The 23,984-nt window shown below is 38.7% G+C and overlaps 1 protein-coding gene and 1 long non-coding RNA gene across 3 annotated transcripts in view; one reads left to right on the top strand and one right to left on the bottom strand.

Moving 5' to 3' along the window:
* Window positions 1–23,984, top strand: part of sox13 (SRY-box transcription factor 13) — a 32,179-nt gene that overhangs the window by 5,918 nt on the left and 2,277 nt on the right. The window contains exons 2-12 of one of the 2 annotated variants that reach the window (XM_077573620.1): window positions 11,869–12,092; window positions 13,948–14,044; window positions 14,388–14,560; window positions 15,280–15,348; window positions 16,455–16,566; window positions 16,902–16,966; window positions 18,897–19,062; window positions 19,482–19,612; window positions 21,026–21,131; window positions 22,317–22,481; window positions 23,375–23,591. In XM_077573620.1, coding sequence (XP_077429746.1) covers window positions 11,871–12,092; window positions 13,948–14,044; window positions 14,388–14,560; window positions 15,280–15,348; window positions 16,455–16,566; window positions 16,902–16,966; window positions 18,897–19,062; window positions 19,482–19,612; window positions 21,026–21,131; window positions 22,317–22,481; window positions 23,375–23,591 — 1,523 coding nt within the window. In that variant the 5' untranslated portion in view covers window positions 11,869–11,870. Of the gene's footprint in view, window positions 1–11,868; window positions 12,093–13,947; window positions 14,045–14,387; window positions 14,561–15,279; window positions 15,349–16,454; window positions 16,567–16,901; window positions 16,967–18,896; window positions 19,063–19,481; window positions 19,613–21,025; window positions 21,132–22,316; window positions 22,482–23,374; window positions 23,592–23,984 lie in introns of those variants that run through there. The other variant, XM_077573621.1, reaches the window with a different exon arrangement.
* Window positions 1,834–23,859, bottom strand: LOC144056656 (uncharacterized). The gene is made up of 4 exons (XR_013295090.1): window positions 23,625–23,859; window positions 23,330–23,520; window positions 21,013–21,178; window positions 1,834–2,655 (listed from the first exon to the last, which is right to left on the bottom strand). It is a non-coding gene; the product is annotated as an uncharacterized LOC144056656 (long non-coding RNA).

Genomic DNA, 23,984 nt, shown 5'->3' with positions numbered 1-23,984 from the left:
TTTTCAATTCATTTCACTTCAATTCTCATTTTTATGTCACCCTTTAAAAGAAAAGGGGACAGGAAGAAGTCAATTTCACACAAAAAAAATGATCAACCCAAAATGAATGACATCGAGCAGTCAAGACGCGTTCAATGTAACAATTCTATAAAATAATTCCACAGCATATCCTTGTGCTATTTATAAATTTTTTTCCAGTAATTGTGCTTTTATACATTTTTTTAAAAATGCAGAAACACTAAGATTTTTTTGTTTTACAATCCTTGAGTTAGGTTTGTTAAAAATATCTGTTCCTCTTAATTTGTTCTAACTTTCCCTTTTGGAAAATAAATAAATAAATAAATAATTTGCACGGTAACTGGTAAAATTTCATGACGGGCTTTATAGATAATTTTAAGGCGGTTAAACTCCATCAATTCCTAAAATTTTAAAGCTTTTAGTTGTACAAATAACGGATTTGTGTGGTCTCTGTATCCACATCCGAAAACGACACAAACAGCACGTTTCTGTAGAAGAAAGATGAGTTTCGGTGTCGGTTTTGATTGCCCCCCCCCCCCCACACACACACACACTTCAATGCAATAAGTTAGGTATGGAACAATCAATGAATTATATAACAATAAAAAAAAAATTATAATACAAAAACAAATGACTGGAAAACAGACCAAACTCATGATAAATGTGCTTTAGTTTAGCTGGTTTGGGTTTTGCTTAACATGATGTGGTTGAGAAAATGAAATAAATAAATTGTCAATATATTTTTAAAACAGAATCGATAACAAAGATGCTTGTCATATCTCAACGGTATTTTTTTTAATTTGAGTCATTTACTGCACTTCAGTCCAGAGTTCCACTTTTTGCAGTTCCACCCACATTGCTATTTAACAATTAATTATTAAAATTCACTACTCAATTCAGAATCCTTTTCATCTGCATCTAAATACAGATTTTTTTTTTTCTTCCAACCCACCAAATAGAACAACTCGCACTCCATTTCTCCTTTCACTTTTGAATGCATTTTACTAAATTGAAAAAAAAAAAAAAAAGGATTTTGTTCTTTGCACGATCGCGTCGAATGTTCATGCGAGTTTGAAGGCGTGCATCCGCAAAATGCAAGCTCCTACAGGACTAAGGTGTGTTTCGTTCAATAGCGTTGGAAGGAAAACTTTTGTTGGGAACTATTTGGTGGTTGCTGTTGTTTATGGATGGAGCTTAACTGCTTTATCTTTTCACGCTGTTCCCACAATGTTATTATTTGTATTATAGGCGTGTCGGTGCACGTTTATGGGCTTTAAACGTTAAGTGGCCGCCGCAAAAGGTACGCCAGGATCCAAGACCAGGATCTATTGAGCAGAGGCACATTGTTCATTTAAGTGAGTAGCTTTGTTAATTTGTCAAACTAGTTTTTACTTGAACTTATTCCAATGTTTGTTCTTTATAATTGATACTTTTCAAAACAGGGTCTCTGCTTTTTTTTTTTTTTAGAGATGTCCCGGTCCTGTCACGTGATCAGACGGGGGTCGATCATGTGAAGATTGTTTTTCTTCATTTCATGGTGTATTTTTTTTTTTAGAAGTGAATTTTTGAATGTCTCATTCGAAATGAATGGGTATTTTTGGGGTCAAAAGTGTGGAATTGTGGAAAAACGGTTAAAGTTAGGAATGAGAAAAATAATAGTTCGCCAAGCGTGAATTTTTGGAACACGTTGAAGTTCGAATGGTTTGAATCCGTCATGAAATGTAGAAAGAGTTGAAGGACAAAATATGTCGGCGATATAGAATAGCATAAATTGAAGTCGGTAAATAAAATGAATAACACAAGAAGTAATAGACATTCGCAGTGCATACCGTATTTTTCATTTACATTCACGCCATACTTTTTCTCTTCACGTACATTTCAGAGATCCGCTGAAGTAAAGAATGCCAGTACTTTTTTTTTTTAGCAAGACAACTATCATGTCCCCGGGAAAGGGCACGTGTGCAAAGCGGAGGGTGCGCAATTAAGGTGGTCAGCAAGCAACTTCAGACATGATCTCCGTCTTATTGGAGCTGGTTAAGACCCGTGGCACAAACTTGTTTGTGCCATACGTACTTGTATAGAACCCGCGCACAAAGACTAATGGCCTCCTGTCGCTCCTCACCGTGGAGACGAACGGGCCCCAAGTAGAATCACCTGTTGTGCTCAAAGGCGTTTCCATAGTAACGCCTCCGAGCCCTGGCCCCTTGCCCTATAAGACCCTCAACAAACACAGACCCCCACCACTCTTATTTGGAGTGCCATAAAACACACGCACGCACACACACACACACACACACACACACACACTCGGTGCACACGTGGGTTCTTTTCAGAAGAACCAGTGAATGTACTGAGGATATAAAGTGTGCCGGGCTAAAGGAGAGAGTACATTGTGAGAGTCAGGCTGCCTTTGTCTGTGCTACCCTCAAGGAGATGAGTGTTGGAAAGGGGGGTGGGCAGGGGAGGGGGTGCACATTGTGAAGTAAGTAAAAAAAAAAAAAGGCTTTCATACACATCCTTTCTTCCCTTTCTCTTGTTCCGTCGCTTTATTGGGAGTGTGTTTTGTCTTCTTCCTCTCCTCAGTCCATCTTCTGTAAATGCCACTGTAGCTTCTCGCTAGCCATCACAATAGACGACCTGTTTTAGAGGAGGCGAGAGAGAGAGAGAGAGAGAGAGAGAGAGAGAGAGAGAGAGAGAGAGAGAGAGAGAGAGAGAGAGAGAGAGAGAGAGAGAGAGAGAGAGAGGAATGAGTCGCAGGCATGGAAAATGGCTGCTTTTTAGCATGTGCCTCTGAAAGGAAGACTAAGGTAGTGATGATTATGTCTTGATGAGGTTCAGCCGGGATGTGCTATTCAAATATTTTTTCAGATGATAACGAATTGACATGATTCGGAGGGATTGGCCCACGTCGGTTTTCATATCTCTGAATGAATGCGATGACATCGACATACACGTGCGCTAGTCCGCCAAAATCGCATTGACATCAATCGCGCCACAAGATAGATCAGGTTTTTGTGAGTCTAAAAATCTAGTTTATGGTCTTTGGCCAAACATCCAGATGTGCAACCGCTCTGTCCGCCGCGAGGCCTAGCGGGGCGCAACACGGTCCCAAACACAAACTCCGCTGAGCGCATGGGGGCGCCTGTCTCAGAAAATTGAGAATTTCTCTTAACTTGGGTTTAATCGAACCCCAGGTGTTTGGTGAGTCAGTGTCAGGGGTTCGGCTGAAGTCAGGACAGACACCTGACTCAAATGATTCGTGTGAGTATTTGACTTTTGTCTGTTGTGATGGTACGTCGTGTGATTACTTCATTACTATAATCCCTTCATGCTAACTATGTTGAGGTCGGACGCATGTGTGTAATATGAAATTGCATTCATAATGGAACATTTGGCGTTCCACAGGGTTCATTTTGCGGCTTTTGCTGTTTTCATTGTATCTGCTGCATCTGGGCTCCATCTTAACAGAAAACAGGTGCTTGTTTTAAAGTGTTCTATAAATATAGAGTTGAGTTGAGTCAGCGTCCCAACTGCACAATTTGCATTGCCGAGATGAGCAATTCTAATCCAGTATAAATAGCTATCTAAGAAAACTCAACTAAGACTTTTTCAAGCTACATGGAGATGGGGAATGCAAGAACACAACGCTTTTTAAATTGAAGGTGAAGACAGTAAAGCTGTCCAAATTAATCAATTAATTGATAAGTAATTGATGATCAAATTAATCGACAACTATTCTAATAATCGAGTAAACGTTTGGAGCAATTTTTTTAATTGAAAATCACCCCTTTTTTTTTTTAAATCACTATACGAAGACAAAATACAAAATAAACAACAATCACTGGTTAAAAACAGTATTCAGGGGAAATTTGCTTTTGTAAAACACTTTAATGTAAAATAAAAATGTATCCGATTATTCTATTAATTGATTAAAAAATCGATTGTAAAAAAAAATAATCGATAGTCACAGCACTAGAAGACAGCCATGAAACTAGTCGGGTTTAGTACTTAAATTAAAGTTAAGAACAAACCACCGTGTTAATTTAAAACATCGTGTTTTCTTCCCCCGACCGATTTAAATGACACTGAAAAGTCTCAGGAAAAGATCACGTGAACCGGAAGCCAGCTTCGGGTGTCACTGAATCACACCCCCTTTGTTGTTGTCGCTCTCTTTGCCCTTTTACGTACGGGTGTGTCAGAAGTCTAGACGGGAGAATACATGTCGTTGTAAAGAAGAAGTGCTATTATATTTTTCCAAACAATGATCAATTAGTTGTGCCCTTGTACCACCTTAAATTATGCACGCACACCCTAATTGTGACATTTTCACATTCACACACACACTCCCAGTGGCACTACAGTCGTTTAACGTGCTATTAAGTGAGTTGCTGGCACGTCACTAGAACCGGTGAAGTTCAAATGTAACTACCCTGTATAGACAATACTTATTTGGGGGGGGGGCGGATCAAGTACAGGTCTTGGATTTTTGCATGCGAACACAACAGTTACTCTTGGGTGTTGTTTCTTGGCTGTTTGACAAAGAAAGAATGATTGTGCAGATTTGAATTCCATCAGCACACGACAGCTGCCATCGACGAAACATCAAGCTGCGCACTTGGCACAAATTGAACACTTGTTGATCGCGGAAAGGAGTCCTGGACTTTCATTTTCCGAAGCGCGTGTGGATGAAATTTACAAACAGACTTCATATCACACTTTGACGATATTATGGCGCCGTTTGAAAAGCAATGAAAATATATGATAAGAATTCAGCGATTCGGATTCCATGATACCAGGAAGAGGCAAGTTCGGTCCTAGAGAGCCGCAGTTCTCCTGCCTGCAACCCAGGTGTTTCAAATCATCAGCTCATAATTGCGTTCTGTCTCGAGGGGACATTAAAAAAAATGCAGGACTCTCCAGGACCGAACTTGCCTACCCCTGCGGATGTTTATCAATCCAATTCTTCATTGATTGTCAATGGGTGAAGGAATCGAAAAAATCCTAATGAAATATCATTGTTGTCGTTTTTGTGGCACTTTGGATGACGGGTTACCGCATCCTTCTCGTTGCACAGAGGTCGTAGATTCAAATCTCGTTTGACCTTTGAACTATGTACAGTCGTGTACGTGATAACTTACATTGATGTTTCTGCATTTGGCAATTTATTATTATATTATATTATTAGTATGGGATTTTTTTTTAATGGGCTTTAGGTGAACTGATTAATACACACACGCGCGCACGCACACGCACGCACTCACCCACATACAAAAAAAAAAATATATATATATATATATATATATATATATATATATGTGTGTGTATATGTATATATATGTATATATATTAAAAAAAAACATTTTTATAATTTTTTTTTAAATTTGTTTTTTAAAAAAAGGAGAGCAATGATGAAGTCAAATCGAATGAACAATACTGAGCTCTCCTGGAAAAAAAAAAAGAAAAAAAAAATGAACTATGTACAGTCTACGTTATAAATACGAGTTCATACGTTGCCGGTGAGAAACGTCTGTACGGTGAACGGGTTATACGGCAGCAGGTTATTCACGTCTGTGATCGCTTCTGTGGTTTTGTTCGGTTCCAAATTCCGATAATAAACCCAGACATCTGTTGACACCATTTAAGCAATTTACATTAAGGATATAGAGGAAACTCAGGATTTGGTGACGGAAGTGGGAAGTGCTGCGGTTCCGGTGTTGTGGGCCGAGTGCCACCGCGTCCTGTTTTGATTGATTTGCGACTTCTTTTCCGATGTTTGGTGTTTTTCTCCACGCCCGCAATTTTGCCTCTATTCTTTGGTTGATTTTTTTTTTTTTTTGTGGGGGGGGGTTCAGTACCCTTGACATCAAAAGGCCAGGAGAACAGAGGAAGAGAGGGAAAGGAAGGGTGAAGAGAGGGAGGCTTTTGTGTCTCCAGCCTGGAGAGCTCATTCTCTAATGAGGCTCGGGCAGGAACGCAACAAGACTTTGTTTCAAATTGTGTGTGTTCTATTTACCGTTTTCTACACATGCACATTCGTTAAAAGATTCTATAACTTGTAATAATGACTTCAAAATTTTCCCATGATCAAGTGTAACAGTGTCTGCATCTAACCATGCCAAATGAAGACTGTATCGTCCTATCTAGTACCCACAAGTTGTTTTTTATGTCCTTTTATCTGTAAAACTTTTTTTTTTTTAATTCTAAGCTAAATTAATTCTATTCCTTTCTCCGAGTTGAATCTGAACATTTCTCAATAGTCTTCAATAAAAGAGGAGACGCATGAATTCAGATTAGCCGCCGGGCAATCGAAAGAAATGTCAAGGTGATACGTACGTATGTGCTTCCTTTCAGTGATTTGACTAGGACAGGCAGAAGAAGCACCGGCTCGCATAGTAACAGCGCGAACGCACCATTTTCAATGTTGACGTGATGATGTTATTATATTCAAACACGCATAGAAACGACCATTTATCAAAGTCAGGAAAACCTATCAAGTCCGTTTTCATTCACTGAGCGATAAATCCATCCATCATCTCCCGCTTATCCGGGGTCGGGAAGCCCAGACTTCCCTCTCCCCAGCCACTTCAGCCAGCTCCTCCGACGGGATCCCAAGGCGTTCCCAGGCCAGCCGAGAGACTTGGTCTCTCCAGAGTGTCCTGGGTCGTCCCGCCGGTGGGACGTGCCCGGAACACCTCTCCAGGAGGCATCCGAACCAGATGCCCGAGCCACCTCAACTGGTTCCTCTCAACGCGGTTACTGAAGCTAGCTCTGTTGGACAAATCTGGGATAAATCCACATAGAGCTGAGCCGAAAGGCAAAGCTCTCGATTTACCGGTCGATCTACGTTCCTGCCCTCACCTATGGTCACGAGCTGTGGGTCGTGACCGAAAGAACAAGATCCCGGATACAAGCGGCCGAAATGAGTTTCCTCCGCAGGGTAGCCGGGCTCTCCCTTAGAGATAGGGTGAGAAGCGCGGTCATCCGAGAGGGTCGCTGCTCCTCCACGTTGAGAGGAACCAGTTGAGGTGGCTCGGGCATCTGGTTCGGATGCCTCCTGGACGCCTCCCTGGGGAGGTGTTCCGGGCATGTCCTACCGGCAGGAGGCCCCGGGGACGACCCAGGACACGCTGGAGAGACTATGTCTCTCGGCTGTCCTGGGAACGCCTTGGGGTCCCGTCGGATGAGCTGGCTGAAGTGGCTGGGGAGAGGGAAGTCTGGGCTTCCCTGCTAAAGCTGCTGCCCCCGCGACCCGACCCCGGATAAGCGGAAGACGGACGGACGGACGGAAATCCACATAGTCATTATGGTGACGGGCCGACTCAAAACGACTCAGAGAGAAATAAAGATCAAATATGAGGTTGTTGCCCCATTTGCTCTCATGGTGTGACTATGGACGCTTTTGTCCCTTCACTCGGAAGAAAATGAGGTCAGAAGTCTCACAAGACGTTGCATGAGAGGCTGTAACATATCTCGTGTTTGTTTGTTTACTAGCAAACATGATCAACGGTTGATTCTGGCACTTGGCTCTCGATCACTTTCCGTTGTGCTTTTCTTCCTCAGGCTCGAGGAAGGAGACAATAGAAATCAAACTAGTTGCATTGATGGGTGAGGAGAGAGGAAAGAAAAAACAAAAAAAGGTGAAAATACAAGAAAGGGAGGACGAGTGACGAGAGCTCCGTGACGGTTAGCTTTAACATGTTACGACTTGTAACTTGTAGAATTGTTTCTTGCGACGAGAGGATGGTTTCTATGCTCAAAGAAATTGAGAATGGCTTTCTGTCTCGGGTGCTATCATTCAAATTCAAGTTCAAGTTCAAGTACCACTGATTGTCACACCCAGAAGTTGGGCCGAAATTCGTTCTCCGCATTTGAGACATCCCCGAAAGGGAGCGGTGAGCAGCAGGGATTGCGCTCGGGAATCATTTGGTGATCGAACCCCCCAATTCCAACCCTTAACTCATTCACTGGCATTGACGGCTATTGAAGTCAAAAATTAATTTCAACTATTTATATTAGTTTCACATTTTTTCCCCCACTTTTGTTAACAAGAGTGTGACAACCTAGAATTTTTATATTGTACATTTAGAACGGATATAAAATGTGTGATTAATCGTGAGTTAACTATTGAAGTCATGCGATTAATTACTATTAAAAAATTGAATCGCCTGACGGCCCAAATTTTTAATAATTGTTTAAAAAAAAAAAAAGATTATTTAAAAAAAGAAAATAAAGAAAATATTAAAAATTAGGGGCATCAGGTGATTAAAATTTGTAATCGTAATTAATCGCATGACTTCACTAGTTAACTCACGATTAATCACAAATTTTATATCTGTTCTAAATGTACCCAAAAAAATTCTAGGCTTTCATACTTTTGTTAACAAAAGTGGAAAAAAAATGTTAAACTAATAGAAATAGTTAGAAAGGAAGAGGAAAAGCACAAAATTACCATAAAATGTCCATAAAATTGTTGAGTAAAAAAAATGCAGAAAATGTCCATAAACAGAAGAAATCCTGAAAATTACCATAACATTTCTACAAAATTGGCAACCATGTAAGAAAATTGATAGCAAAAGAAGACAAAAATGGGAAAAAAATGTTCAACTAATAGAAATAGTTCAAATAAATTTTTGACGTCAATTGCTGTCAATGGCAGTGAATGAGTTAATTTCTTAACTGCTTTTCAGTTGAAAACAGGGCCGGCTTTGCTCATTCTGAAATTTGCAATGAAAGTAAACCGGTTCTGGCAGTTCATATCGTCAGTAATTTGCTTTATGTATTGTGCTTGTTTTCTTTGTGAGACAAAAGCTCCCGGCATTCTTCACAAGTAGCATTTATATTCTTTTTTGGAAACTTTTTCTCTCATGTGTGGAGGTTGTCTGCGAAACCCCAAAACACCCAAAGTCAGCTTCAACAAAATATAAAATATAATGTAAGATGACAAAGCTGTTCATATGTTGTGTGTGCTCGTCTAAGTCACGATCCGGTTCCACACGGATACAATCGGCTGCAGATGAGCAAAGGCAGCTTACCTGTTTGTTATATTGTAACAAAAGCGAGCCGATGCGGAAGCGACCTTGCCTTGCATTGTTGCCGTTGAAGTCATTGTTCAACAAATTCACCTTGACACATTCCTGACTGTCAACAACTGCGTCGCTCACTAAAATGGCGCGCATACCATCGCATTGGATGACACGCAGGCTCTCGGCGAGCGTGTGAACGCCACCTGTGACGGCTCGGCTCTTTAGACTTTGTCAAACTTGGATGCGAGACCCAAGAATAACTTCCAGCGTGGGACGAAGCACGAGTCCTGTTTTAAGACTTGGGGTTGGGCCTAAGAGGGCATTAGGGGTCAGGTGGACTTTGGTCTGGTGCTCTGGGGCCTTCTTCTCCCAAGCTGCAAACTGCCCGAGCCACTGACTTCATCCGTCCTCCGATTTGAATACCCGACACGACGCTGAGGATCTTATTTCCGCCATATTGTGATTACCAGGAGTGAGAACAAGAACGGCCACCTGCGTCTCTAATGTGGAAACTGAAATTTAATGTAACAATTAGTCATCCAGTCAGAAGTGTTGCCGACTCCACCCCTCTGAAAAAAAACAAACCTTCCAGTTCCCATCTTGAAAGTTCGACCCCCGAAGTAAAGGCCTCTGTTTGCGTCTGTCTGACATTTTATTTTTGTAAGGCATGAAGTTCCTGTAAAAAGTTCTAGTTCTGGGTAAAGTTGTTCCAGTGTGAAAGGACGTCCTCGCTCCACATCTTGCACTGGGTCGTGATTAGTGCTGTCACTGTCCAATATTTTTCGAATTGATGAATCTATCGATTATTCAATCGATTAATCGGCTAATCCAATTGATTTTAATTTTGCATTTATGTGTGTTACAAAAGTATCCCCCCCCCCCTGATTACTGTTAACCAGTGATTGATTCGTACTTCAGATTCATATAGTGATTAAAAAAGGTGGATTGATATTGTACGGTTACCGGTTTGGTCATTAGTCATGTTTCTATCTAATTGTTTAAAAAAAAAAATGTAAACGAATTCACTGAAAAAGCGCAAAACGGACATGCGTCTTACACCCGTTTCCATCTGTTCTTCTTTTGCAAATATTGAGAGGGGACTCCGGCCCTGTAGGTGGCGGTATACACCGTAGAGATGTGATCAACCAGTGATTAAAAAAAAAAAAAAAAAAAGAAGAACAGGAAGCGACTGCGCTGCGCGATGACGTCGTATGAGTTTTTGTAACTCTTGATCAACCTTAGCGTTTCTTTGCTGTTTTCCATCTAAAATTGCATTAATATTCGCTTCTTTACTTAATTCCCCAAAAGTTTCTGTTTTGTCGTCCCCCCAAACAAACATTAGTTTATTGTCCGCCATTGCTTTGGGACTACAAACGTACGTGCGACGTGTATTCGGTCTTGCCAGCGGTTATTCGTAAATAGCCAAAATTCACATTTTCCTTTTTTCGATACACTTTAATCCCCCCCCCCACCCCCCACCCCCCCTCTCCACAAATGGGTGGATGGAAACCCAACTATTTTTTCCCCAAAGTAAAAACAGATGTTTGCAAATGTCTTATTTTGATTAAACACAGAAGATAAATCAGAAATCAGTGAACAATTACTGCTGAAATCAGAGGATTTGGCCAATTTTGAATCAAAAAAATGTTTACTTCGATTATTAAAATAGTTGCTGATTAATTTGATAATCGATAGCTTGATGATTAATCAATGAATTTTGACAGCTGTAGTGGTGATGGTCACCCCTGAACAGAGCTGCCATTCCCACAAAGACCAGACTCTTTCCTATAGAGCCAGGGTGTGCAACCTGCGGCTCTGTAGCCACATGTGGCTCTTTAGTCCCTCTCCTGTGGCCCCCTGTGGCGCTCAATAAAAAAAAAAAAATCTACATATTTATTTTTATAAATATAAATATAAATATAAATTTATATAGATATATAAATATTTATTTGAATTTTTGAGCTAAAATATTCTTCATGGAACAGCTTCTGTCTATGCCAGACTGCAATGCATTCTCACCTACACACATGCAAGCATCAGCACGCACGCACGCACACAGATGTGAAACCTCGGACCATGGCAGACAGGTGGCTTTGTTCAAAATCACAGCACTGCTTCAGTGAAGGAGAGGTTGTAATCATCATTATGTTTCTGCAGAATGGCGGCGCTTGACTTTTTTTTTTTTCTTTTCTTTTTTTTTTTTTGCCGTGTTCCCGAGTCGGTCGGCACATTCCGCTGGCATTGTTATCCAGCCCGTTTCCTACGGCCGGCGGCTTTTGTCAGCCTCTCCCCCATTGTCCTTGCTTCCTTTGTTCCCCAGCTCCAACAATAGCTTTTTTTTTCTCTGCCTCTTTATATATATGTGCACTTTTTGCCCTTGTGTGTTTTGTTTGTTTTGTTCTGCTGTCTGCTGTGTTTTTCTTTCACCCGCTTGCAGAACTGAGGAAACATACGGGCACGAATTTTCTCACTCAAACTTCGGTTGCAACCGCCACACTGAGGTGTATTTGTCTCATATTACTCACAGATGCAAACAATAGGCTTTCAGGTTTTTGGTAACAAAACCATCAATTAACCCTCAAATTAGAATTCTGAAGTGAGTTTAAAAAAAAATTGGGCGCACATACAAACACGTTTCAAGTCGCTTTTCTGTCAGCAGATCTGAAACAAATATGGAAATGAACACAAACAATCGGTTGGGAAAAAGCTTCACAGGTGCGCAACAGGACATGATCAAGTTACTTTGAAGACGTCAAGCATCAAAGCATACCTGAATCATACGTTTATGCACGCCCAGTGACAGATAATTATGCGTGTTGTCTGAAAGGAATGGTTGAGCCCAGCCCTCCGGCGCTGCACCTCCTCTCCAACGTGGATGGCAGCATGACATGCGTCGGTGTCAAAGTGGAAGAGGACGAGATCGGCAGAGGAGCTGCTGGACTCATCGCCAACGCTGAGCCGACTCTCAAGATGTCTCCCGCCCACATCTGGATGGGGAATCAGCCCCTTGTGACTCGTCAACTCACGCCGCCGCTGTCCTGTTCGCCATTGGTAAGACCAACGATCTTTTCTTTTCTTTTTTTAAAATCGCCATTAAAAAATGATATTGCAATTAATCACATGACTTCAATAATTAACTCATGATTAATCACAAATTTTCATATCGGTTCTAAAAGTACAATCAAAAAAAACATTTTCTTTAGATTTTCATACTTTCATTGACAAAAGTGGAAAACTAATAGAAATATTTTAAATGAATTTTTGACGTCTATAGCCGTCAATGGCAGTGAATGAGTTAAAAATTCGGGGCGACAGGCAATTAAAATTTTTAACTGTAATTAATCGCACGACTTCACTAGTTAACTCATGATTAATCACAATTTTTTTATCTGTACTAAATGTACAATAAAAAAAAATGCTAGGTTTTCATACTCTTGTGAACAAAAGTGGGAAAAAAATGTTAAACTAATAGAAATAGTTAGAAAGGAAGATGAAAAGCAGAAAATTACAATAAAATGTCCTTAAAATTGCCCAAAAATGTCAGAGTTGAATAAAAAAAAGGCCGAAAATGTCCAAAAACAGAAGAAAACCTGAAAATGACCATAACATTTCTACAAAATTGGCAAAAGTGTAAGAAAATTGATAGCAAAAAAAAAGACAAAAAATATTTTTAAAAATTGCCAAAAATGTCCCAAATTTGACAGAAAGGTTTAAAAAAAAAAGTCTAAAAATGTATGAAACATAAAATTACAGACAAATAAAAGATGAAAGATAGAAGAAAATGAATCTCAAAGTATTGGATGCTGCATATTTTTCTGTCGTGGTGCAACTCTATTTATCTCTTGGGCCCTCAGTACATTAGATTAACACTAACTCACTGTTTCCTTCATCACACAATGTTCAAATGTTTTGCGGCTCGAGGCAGATTTTTTTAATTTTTTATTTGACCTAAAATGGCTCTTTTGATAGCAAAGGTTGCTGACACCTACTCTATGTCTACAGTATATATACATATAAATTTTGTATAGTAAATTTTTACTCTAAACTGAGTCTATTTAGTCCCACTCTAAATAGAGTAAAAAATTACACTTGTAAGCGAGAAAAATATTCAAAGATTTTTCACTCGGAAATTCAAAGTAAATTTTGCAAGGAGAGAGTTTGACTAAATTTTACTAGTTTTTTTTAATTATTATTTTTTTCACTTATACAAGGGTTGAGGAACGAATTCATGACTTTGAGGTTGGGAGACTGCCACTCTACCACCCGAGTTATGCCACTCCTGTTTATATCCAAGAGTTTCCGGTCTCTTAGTTACAAAGATTCCAGCTGACACGAGCGATTATACTAACACACAGCTGGAGCTGTGTAGTGTTCCTCAACCCTTGAGTGACTTTTTTTTTTTATTTTTATTTTTTTTTACTCTGCCCCAAGTACTTAGACTCTATTAAAAGTAAAATTTACTCTACAGAATTTATGACGTACATATGCCAGTGACATAAATGAAACAAATTAATGGTTTGCATTCATTCATTCATGAAACCTCAACTTGAAATTTGCTCTGATTGCTTTCCAAGTAACGCCACACGTCATGTACTGTACACACAGCCACTTGTTGCTAGGCACAATTTGTGTAGCACAACCGTTTTGTACAGCATGCTATAAAAATGGCATATGTCAGTCACACCCAATCGGGCTCGGCTGTACAAATGACAAAGTCGTAGCGAAGTATATTGCCTCTGGACAAAGCGTCATCAGGGACAGGAAGTCTGACTAACGCACAAGGGAAATGATTTTTAAACAGCACCATCTGGACTTTCAGACACGTTTATTTATACACAATCTTTTGAATAAATTTGGAATGACTCTGTATTTAATGTTTCGGTTAAAGACGTGTGTTTCTTGTCAGGAGGATTCTCCTGGGAAGGAGTTGCCACAAATACAAAGTCACGTGACACTCAAGGAGACAAAGCTGCTGGATCCACCAAAAGGGCAGTCCAAGGAAGGTCGGCCTAAACTCTTCTAAGGGTCTTTGGGAATAGTGATATTAGTACATTAGAGGGTTTTTTTTTAATAGTATGGTATTTCATAGTAATAATATTAGTACATGTGATCCTGTTTGATATCATAGATAGTATCTACTTCTAGATAGATCGACAACACTAGGATAAAACGCGTACGTGATTGATTCCTGCATAAACGCATTTTTTAACTCATTCACTGCCATTGAACGGCTATAAACGTCAAAAATTCATTGGAACTATTTTTATTAGTTTAACATTTTTTCACAAGGTGTATGAAAGTGTACTGTAATGTAATGTACGCAACTTTTTTTCCCCCCGCTTTAAGGAAACCCAGAGTCTCTGGCGGAGAAGGAGCTCCAGTTGTTGATGATGATCAACCAACTGAGCGGACTACGGGAACAGCTCCTGGGCGCCCACTCCGAGCAGAGGAACATGGCCGCCTTGCTTCTGGAAAAACAGCAGCAGCAAATGGAGCTGGCCCGGCAACAGCAAGAACAGGTAGCAGTAGCATACCGTCGAATGATCGTCAGCGGTGTCGGAAGTGAGAAGTGATAAAGATGACACTTGGCAGTCATATGTTCCAATACTTTTGCTGACATGGGGGGGGGGTAACGTGGGTCAAACAAAAATCTTCAGATTCATATTTAAATAAGTGGAAACTAAATTAAATACATTTGATTTAATTAAAAAAAATACATACATTTATAAATGTAATTAATTAAATAAATTATTATTATTAACTCATTCACTGCCATTGACGGCTATTGACGTCAAAAATTCATTTTAATTATTTCTATTAGTTTAAAAAAAATTCCCACATGTACATTTAAAACAGATATAAAATGTGTGATTAATTGTGAGTTAACTAGGGAAGTCATGCGATTAATTGTGATTACAAATTTTAATCGCCTGATGCCCCTAATTTTTTATAATGTTTTCTTCTTTTTTTAAATGCATTCATTGCCATTGACGGCTATAAAAAAATTATTACATTATTTATTTATTATAAAAAAAATGAATCGCCTGTCGTCCCTAATTTTTTTAAAATCTTTTTTTTTTTAAAGAATTTATGGTGTGCAGTGCGAGCGCTTTGCCACAGTGAGCACCTGATTAAGATCCTGATCCTGTTCACTTTGTGCACACTAGCCGCTGTGTGAAACATACAAAGCGATATGTGTGTTTATGTGCGCGTAACAATCACATGTATTGTGTCTCAGATTGCTAAACAACAGCAGCAGCTGATCCAGCAGCAGCACAAGATCAACCTTCTTCAGCAGCAGATTCAGGTCAGCGAGAATACACAACGGGGCTAGTCAATGTTACAAAAGAGACCTTTTGTCACAACTCGGGGCGTCGATTGCATCAAGTAGAATGAACTGCTGAGCGTCAAGCCTCATAAATGCACACGGCGGCTTTAGTGAAGTGGAGGGCTGTGCGATTCATCCAAATTCATCGATTAAAAAAAAAAGATTATTAATAATCATAATTTTGAGTTGCTTGAGTTGTTTAAATTTATACATTTGCACCTTTTACATTTTTTTTTTAAATAACTAATTTAATAAATTGTTTCATCCAAAAGGAACTTGCATAATAATGTTTCAAAGAATTAGATTTGTCTTTAATATTTTTTAATCTAAACATTTTCTTGTTTCGTACCAAAAATTATTTCCCAAATAATCGTGATTAATATTTTCTTCATAAATCGAGCAGCCATAACTAAGTGCATAACAAATTTCGTCTGAATCCATCAAGACGATCCTGAGAAATGGCATTACTAAACACAATTCTATGAAATAGTTGCAACCAATATAAATGTAAAAAAAATTCAACATTTTTAAAACTCTATTATGGATATTTATAGATGATGTCCAAATATGAATAGCTTAGCTTGAGCATTTTCACTTTGGAAAAGCAAATAGTATTACAATTTTTTTTTAAGATTCAATATATATGTTTACATATAAAATTTAAAAAATAATGTAATAAAATTTTTTTAAAAATATATAAATATTTATTATTTTATTAAAAAAAATTCAGCATGGCCAATTACTGTACATACTGAAAATCTTGAGTTATGTTGAGAAATTATACCCTTTTATTGTAATTTGAAGGCGCTTTTTCAAAAACAATATTTTCAGTAAGTCATCTTTATTTATAAAGCAGCTTCAACTGTCACAAAGCGCTTACAAAACACATAACATACTTGTAAAATATTTCCAATAATGAGCAATATAATGCAAAAAGTGCTATTTTTTCCCCCTGCACGCACAAAAAGAAAAAATGTCTCCGGAACCCTTTACGTGTTTTTCAAAATTGTGTTGCGCTTGACAGATTTGGACAGATTGTCGTATTTGCTCACGTAAATTGTTTTTGTTCACCGTCTCGGTGGCAGGTCAACATGCCCTACGTGATGATCCCCGCTTTCCACCCCAGCGCCCAAAATCTTTCCGTCCCCTCGGACCCACAGATGAGCTTACCATTGCAGCCGATCCCATGCAAGCCGGGTGAGTCTGTGTACCTAATGATTTGACCGAGATGGCCTTTCGGAAGTCAAAACTAAAATGTCAAACATGGGCCTGCTTTTGTTTTGATATGTCAACAGTGCAAGCGAACAAGAGCAGCGACTTGGCTAGTGTTGTCAACTGAAATATTTCTTAGATTGTCGAGCAACAGGTTTTAAAAAATGTATAGTGCCAACGCTGGTCCTCATATTAGCGACGTGAGGAATTTTCCTTGGATAAATAAGACAATAACATGGATATGAGGCAATGAAGGAAAAGTTTTTACTATTCTGTTAACTACATTTTTTTTTCATTTAAAAATGTCGTATCTGTTCCAGCTGTGGACTATCCCATGCAGCTGTTGCCCACCCCCGTCAAGAGGAGCGGTGGTTCTGTCCGACAGGTATCACGTCCAAATTCCTGCTTTTTCGGTTCATTTCTATTCGACTTAAATTAGTTAAACACCCATTTACATCATTTTGTACGTTTTGTAAAAACATGATCTTTATGCACTCAGATAGTTCATATTCCAAGTACAAACATTATTGTGGAAGCTATTAATCACAGTGGAGCTGTCAAAATTCATCAATTAATCGACAAGTAATCAATTATCAAATTAATCGACAACTTATATTAATAATGGAGTAATTGTTTGGAGCCGCTTTTGAATTGAAAATTGTCCAAATCCTCTGATTTCAGCATATCAACAGTAATTGTTTACGGATTTCTGTAATCCTTTATCAAAATAAGACCTTTGCAAACATCTGTTTTTACTTCATATCAATCCCATTTTTTTAATCACTACACAAATACGAAGAACGAAATAACCATCAATCACTGGTTAATAAACAGTAATCAGGGGATTTTTTTTAATATACTTCACTGCAAAAAAAATCGATCCGATTAGTCGATTAATCGATTGAACAATCAATCGATTAATCGATTCGAAAAAATATAAAAAAATCAATAGTGACAGCATTAAATCATAGTGTTTTTGTGTGCTATCAAAACATCATCCAGACCAAGTGATCCTCCTTTTCAGGATACTGCATGTATAGAAATTCTCAAAACGGAACACACCTTGTTTTCAAAGGCTTGTTTCTTTTGTTCCTCTATCTGCGTGTGTGTGGGGACGGCAGGTTCTCAAGCTAAAGAGGTTCTTAAACAAAAGAGAAGTTTAGCAAGAGAAAAGAAAGAGATGCTACAAAGGGTGTGACAGATACGCCGAGACATGCCCGATTGACAAATAGTATGCGAACGATGCATACGAGGTGTGTCTGAAAAGTTCCAAGACTGCTCTGACGGGCGTATATATATCATAAAAATGTAGGGTATATAACACCCTTTCCTGCCACGCCTTCATGGATCCTTCAGGTTTTATAAACAAGCGTTTCCAAAGTACTACACATTAAGATCCGCACGCTTTCATACACTTAAAATCTAGTAAAACCAACTATAAAAATAAAAAAAACAGTCAATTCAGTACTAAAATACTATAAAATTAATTACTTAATCAATTGAAATTAATTTAAAAACAAATAACAAATAAAAAAAAATATTTTTTAACAGTCAATTCAGTACTAAAATACAATAAAATGAATTAATTAATCAATTGAAATTAATTTAAAAACTAATACAAATAAAAATATATATATTTTTAACTGTCAATTCAGTACTAAAATACAATCAAATTAATTAATTAATTAATTGAAATTAATTTTAAAACAAATTTATTTATTTTTTAAAAACTGTCAATTCAGTACTAAAATACAATAAAATGTATTAATTAATTAATTGAAATGTATTTACAAACAAATAAACAATCAAAGTAAAATTAACAAACTTGTCAATTCAGTGCAAAAATACAATAAAATTCAATAATTAATCAATTGAAATTAATTTAAAAACAAATAAAAAATAAAATTTAAATAAAATAAAAAAACACACGAAAAGACTCCAAGGACCACAACATTTTTAGACATTCTGGTTGTTGATTGTCTGGCCTACATTGAAGGGGAAAAGTCATATTTTGGTTTTGAAATATATTTTCTGTGACACCAGTGGTGGAATATTTTTGACACAATATCCACACTCTAAAAACAGTTGGGTCAAAAGTAACCCAATTAAGGATCAAAAATGGACCGATCCACTTTAACTTTCTGGGTTGTTTTATACAAAATGACCCAATTTGTCGACCCAAGTCAAGGATCTGAGTTGTTTTCCACTAACTCCAAGTTGGGTCAAACTGACTCAAGTAGAAATTCAGTCCATTTCTGCCCCAACTGTTTTTAAGAGTGCACACTATTTACTCCATCTGCTCTTTTTGGGTTTAGGAATCCGGTCAGCCGTTGAACTTGACGTCCAAGCCCAAAGGACTCGAGCTGGGGAAATCCCCAAGTCCAAAATGCATGGAGGTGGGACCGCTGGGGGTGCCGAGTACCTACAGGCACAGAGATATGACAAAGGGGGCGCCAAACAGCCCGCCGCGCTCCGCCCTCAGTGAGTTACAGTTTGTGACGTCATCAAATAATCGGCCAAGCAACCTTTGTTGGTCAAGTTGATTTCCACTGCGTGTAGAGCTCCTAACATTACTATTACCTATTAATTAATACGAGGTGTCAGTTGATTAAATTTTTTTTGCATTACTTCAATAATTAACCACACAGTTTATCTCAATTTATGTCTAAATTGACAACAAAATGTTCAATTTTTTTCTCTCTCTAATTTTTCACACTCATACATACATAAAAGTGGGAAGAAATAGAAATATGGCTGCATTTTTTTTATTTCATAACAATTCATTACAAAAATATATTAAAAATGTGACGGAAAAGATGATAAATGCAGAATATTATTTTCAACTAACGATATTCACAGAACATAAAAACAAAAAGATCGTGTCTTTGTGTGTGTGACAGCTTTACTGCGAGACAGCGACGTGGTCGCGCAGGCCATTCACGATGCCCAGCAGCTACTCAGAAGTCACAACGCCGGAGGCCAAAAGAGGGAGAGAGAAATAGAAACCGAGCGAGAAACCAGCAGGAAAATGGTCAGTAAATCGCCAAATGTAATACTTGATCGTTTTTCGATGGTTTCGGTACGAACGCTTGTAACTTGTTTGTCTGTATGTGCCCTGTGATTGGCTGGAAAAACAACAACAGTGTTTTCTTGATTTTTGATGTGTATTTAAAATCATGTGGGATGCTTCCGATATGGAGGAATGACAATAACGTTGGATCGCGGTCAAAGCATCAAAAAGTGAGGTGCTAGAAAGGTTTAAGAGAAATGAGATCAGCCCCTTTCTCTTACTGCTATTGGCGTTAAGTAGACTTTGGTTGGATCAGGTTTGGACAATATTTAGTATTTTATGCAAAATTGATGCTCAATTACATAATTGTTTGGCTCCACGAAATAAGACGTTATTTTTAATGTTTATCAGCATTTTTTAAAATATTTTCTCCGATGCATTTCTATTAGTTTGACATTTGTTTCCCCTTTTGTTAAGAAGAGTATAAAAACCTAGAATGTTTTTATTGTACATTTAGAACAGAAATAAAATGTGTGATTAATTATGAGTTAACTAGTGAAGTCATGCGATTAATTACAATTAAAAAAAAATAATCGGCTGTCGCCCCTAATTTTGAATAATCTTTTTTTTTTATGAACTTATGGCAGTGAATGAGTTAATATACAGTAAGCAGGGGAAAATGCTTTTGTAACACACTTGAATACAAAGTCAAAATGAATCCGATTAATCGAGTGAATAATCGATAAAAATATTCAATCAGCTTGTGTAATCGTCTCAATGAAGATGACACTTTTTAAAATATTAGTTTGCGTGTTGATTTTAAACAAATTCATCTCGTCTCCAATCAGCCCTTTTTACATCCACCAAACCACGATTTGAAGGCCGCGTGTGTTTAGTGTCAAAATTCTATTCTGGCCCGGTGTTGATTCTTGGAGGTGTCTGGCGTGTTGGTCTCAGTCTGGCACCGAAGACGCAGCTGTTGCGGCCGCACAATGCCACAAAGGCCTCGGCGTGACATTGACGTCGCCACCTGCCTCCTCCTTTGTGTACCGTAAAACATTGTTCGTCTTCTCTTCTTCCCCAAACGGACCCGACTCCACCTCGTCGCCTCCAAATGTCCGCAATCACTTTCTTCTTTGTCGATTGCGACCGGTTTGTTAAAGAAAGATGGCGCGTCATGAGCTGCTGGACCGTAACATTCCTGACTTCCTTGCCTCCTTCACCTCCGACAATAAACGCCATTTCTTTGTCCTCTTGTGTCCTGCTTTTCTTCCTTCGCATTTACAGCTCTCGTTTGGAACGGCAGCTGATGTCGCCGCGTCTGTACATTTGCTACCCCCAAAATAGCTCGTAGCGCGCCCTCAAAGATCCTCTCGCCCGTTTATTGCCACTCAAATGCAAGTTTGTGACGTTGACTGTACCTTGTCTGTGCAGGGGTGCAAATATCCTCCATGCGGTGAGAGAAGCGTTCACTCTGAGCGCGGCGACAACCCGCACACGCTGCTGTCCCCCGACGACCTCCTGGCCAGCGACTCTGAGAGTGAGTGTAAACCAACCGGTCCGACTCCATCGCTCGTGAAAAGCATCCTGTGGCGTGGAAGAACAAGAATGTGACATCGTCGGCGACATCGCGTGTGGAATAATTACAGACAAACTCGAAATATTGTCAAGCTCAATTAGACGCTTCTTCCATGTCACAAAATAATCATGATTCATCTGAGCTTGATTTCATGTGATAATAGTTTAGAGGCAGAATGTGAATAATTTGTGGCTAAAATGAGATACAGTACAGTTCCACGTTTATAATTTCTTGTATTTTCTCAGCAATTTCTCCATTGATGCTGATGACAGCCAGAAAACTCAATAATTGGGGTTCGCCACAACCTTCAGGACTTTTTTTTTTCTTCATATCTCTGTAATTATTATATGTAATGAGCTCATTTCTTCCCCAATGGGTTCCCTGGCATCTATAGTTTGTACAATATTAATTTCATAATTTTATGAAACCATGCAATATCACCTTTTAACCACAGTGTGGCGCAGTAAATGCCAACCATGGAAGCAAAATATGGAATTAGGCCAAAAAAGTAAGGATGCACGACAATGCTATTTTCAACCGTTACCAATAAAACTATTATTTATAAAGTATTTCAATATTATTAATTCAAATGCTTTCAATACTTTTATTTCAATGAGTGTCAAATTTCCGCTATTCACAGCCCACATTTACTTCATTTTTTTTAATCCACCAGACTGGGTATTTAATTTATTGAGAGTCCTGAAATATAGATTTATTTTTTGGGGGTAAATTAAAAATGTTGTCAAACAAAATGTGTTTGTTTACTTTGCATATTATTTTTTATTAAATAACTGGCTAATTTTAATTAAATATTTACGAAACTAAATAATGGATGAATCATTAACATTTTAAGTCAAGTCAAATTTATCGCAAAAGAGTGTAAAAAGGTTATTAAAGCATGGCTAATTTTTTTTTTTTTTTAAACATTTAATTTCACCCAATATAGGCTCCAGAAAAGGACCACAAATTTACCCGGGGGACGAACCAGCAATCTTGGCTACGCACTAAGCGCGCTTTTATTTACTTTGATTTTAAATATGACATACTGATATTGTTCTATTTACTATGATTATGATTTTTTGCGAGCTTGATTTTTTTTTGGGGGGGGTTTCTGTCCAGGATTAACTTGATCTCTCTGCCCCGCAGGTACCATGCAGGTCGCAGGCAGCTACCCCGAAGCCCGCCCACCTCCGTCCTCAGGCCACATCAAGAGACCCATGAATGCCTTCATGGTTTGGGCCAAGGATGAGCGCAGGAGAATCCTGCAGGCCTTTCCTGATATGCACAACTCCTCCATCAGCAAGATCCTGGGTGAGCCCAGCAACGGGGTAGGGGTGGCTAAATTGCACTCTCTGCCTCCGGTCTCAGATGCTGCCTTGCAATATATAATATTGACAGAAACCAAAGTTTGAAGTGCTGACTAATCTAATGTGTTACTTTTTCAAGCTTTTGAAAACCTCTCTGAAAGTTACTTTGTTCAAAATACATACAAAGAGAGAGTGACATTTTACTAGGGCCCGACCGATTAATTGGCTGATTATTAGCCTCCAAACAGTGGCCAAAACAATCGGCCAATTGGCCGATTATTTTCCCCTTAAAACATAATCGAAGAAAACCAAGTTTCCGACGCTCTGAAAGTACCCTGAATGCACCACTTTGCTAACGTAGCATTAGCGACTAGCAAGTGTGTAGCGTATGTTATTCTGTTGTCCCTAAGCGTCCTTTAAGCTGTTTAGTGACACCTCAGTTAGAGTTCACCGTAAAACTAAAACACACGACGATAAGAATTACATCCACTATATATTTAAATACAAAACATGCTTCGTTTTTATAACATCGCTAGCCAAGCGCTAATGCTAAAAGCGAAGGGCCAAATTCCCATTCAAATGCTAACAGGAAGTTAGCATCGACTTGTTGCATTAATGTGTTCACTTAAGTGTTTTTTCTTCAAATAACGAATATTCACACACAAATGCTATGGGAACACATACTCACGATTATGTGATACATTATTGTGAACAACGGTTTGTTGATATTGGCATACATTTTCTTACTAACGGTACCAATATCAGCTGACGAATGAATTAAGCGTCCGTTTTCCGATTTCAACATAAAAGTGAACTTGATTTGACCTCCACCAAATCACAGGCTTGACTCACCTCGCTGACTCTCCTTTCCGATTCTGGCGGCGTGTTTGCATTTAGGCTCCAGGTGGAAGTCCATGTCCAACCAGGAGAAGCAGCCTTACTATGAAGAGCAGGCCCGACTGAGCAGGCAGCACCTGGAGCGCTACCCGGACTACAAGTACAAACCTCGGCCCAAGCGCACCTGCATCGTGGAGGGACGGAGGCTGAGGGTGGGGGAATACAAGGCCATGATGAAGAGTCAGCGGCAGGAACAGAGGACAAACTACACCAGCAGGTATAATCATAATAATAATATTAATAATAATACCGTCGGTTTTTGTACAATTGTACAAATTAGCCGCATTTTGCTCCAGATTGCACAATCTAAGCCTGAAGTCCTTGGACGTGGATTCGGGTGTGCGCTCACACAATGCCCAATTTAGAGAAACAATCGTTGACGCACATGAATTAAGCAATTTGTTAAGGTGCAATTTCCAAATTTAGAAGTTGTCGCGTCACAGGAGGACAACTCAGTCACACGCAGGCGTTTATTTGGAAGCATTATAGTTAGATTTGAAATTTGCTTCAAAGGACCAACAATGACGTCAGTATTTTTCCATCTTCTGATTGGTTAGGAGCAAGTCAAGCATGACTAACAAAACATTTGTATATATTTGGTTTTTTTTTA

This window comes from Vanacampus margaritifer, chromosome 8, assembly GCF_051991255.1.
Source record: "Vanacampus margaritifer isolate UIUO_Vmar chromosome 8, RoL_Vmar_1.0, whole genome shotgun sequence".
In the NCBI taxonomy this organism is placed as follows: domain Eukaryota; kingdom Metazoa; phylum Chordata; class Actinopteri; order Syngnathiformes; family Syngnathidae; genus Vanacampus; species Vanacampus margaritifer.
The sequence above is the reverse complement of the archived record's forward strand: the minus strand, read 5'-3'. Positions and strand labels throughout refer to the sequence as shown.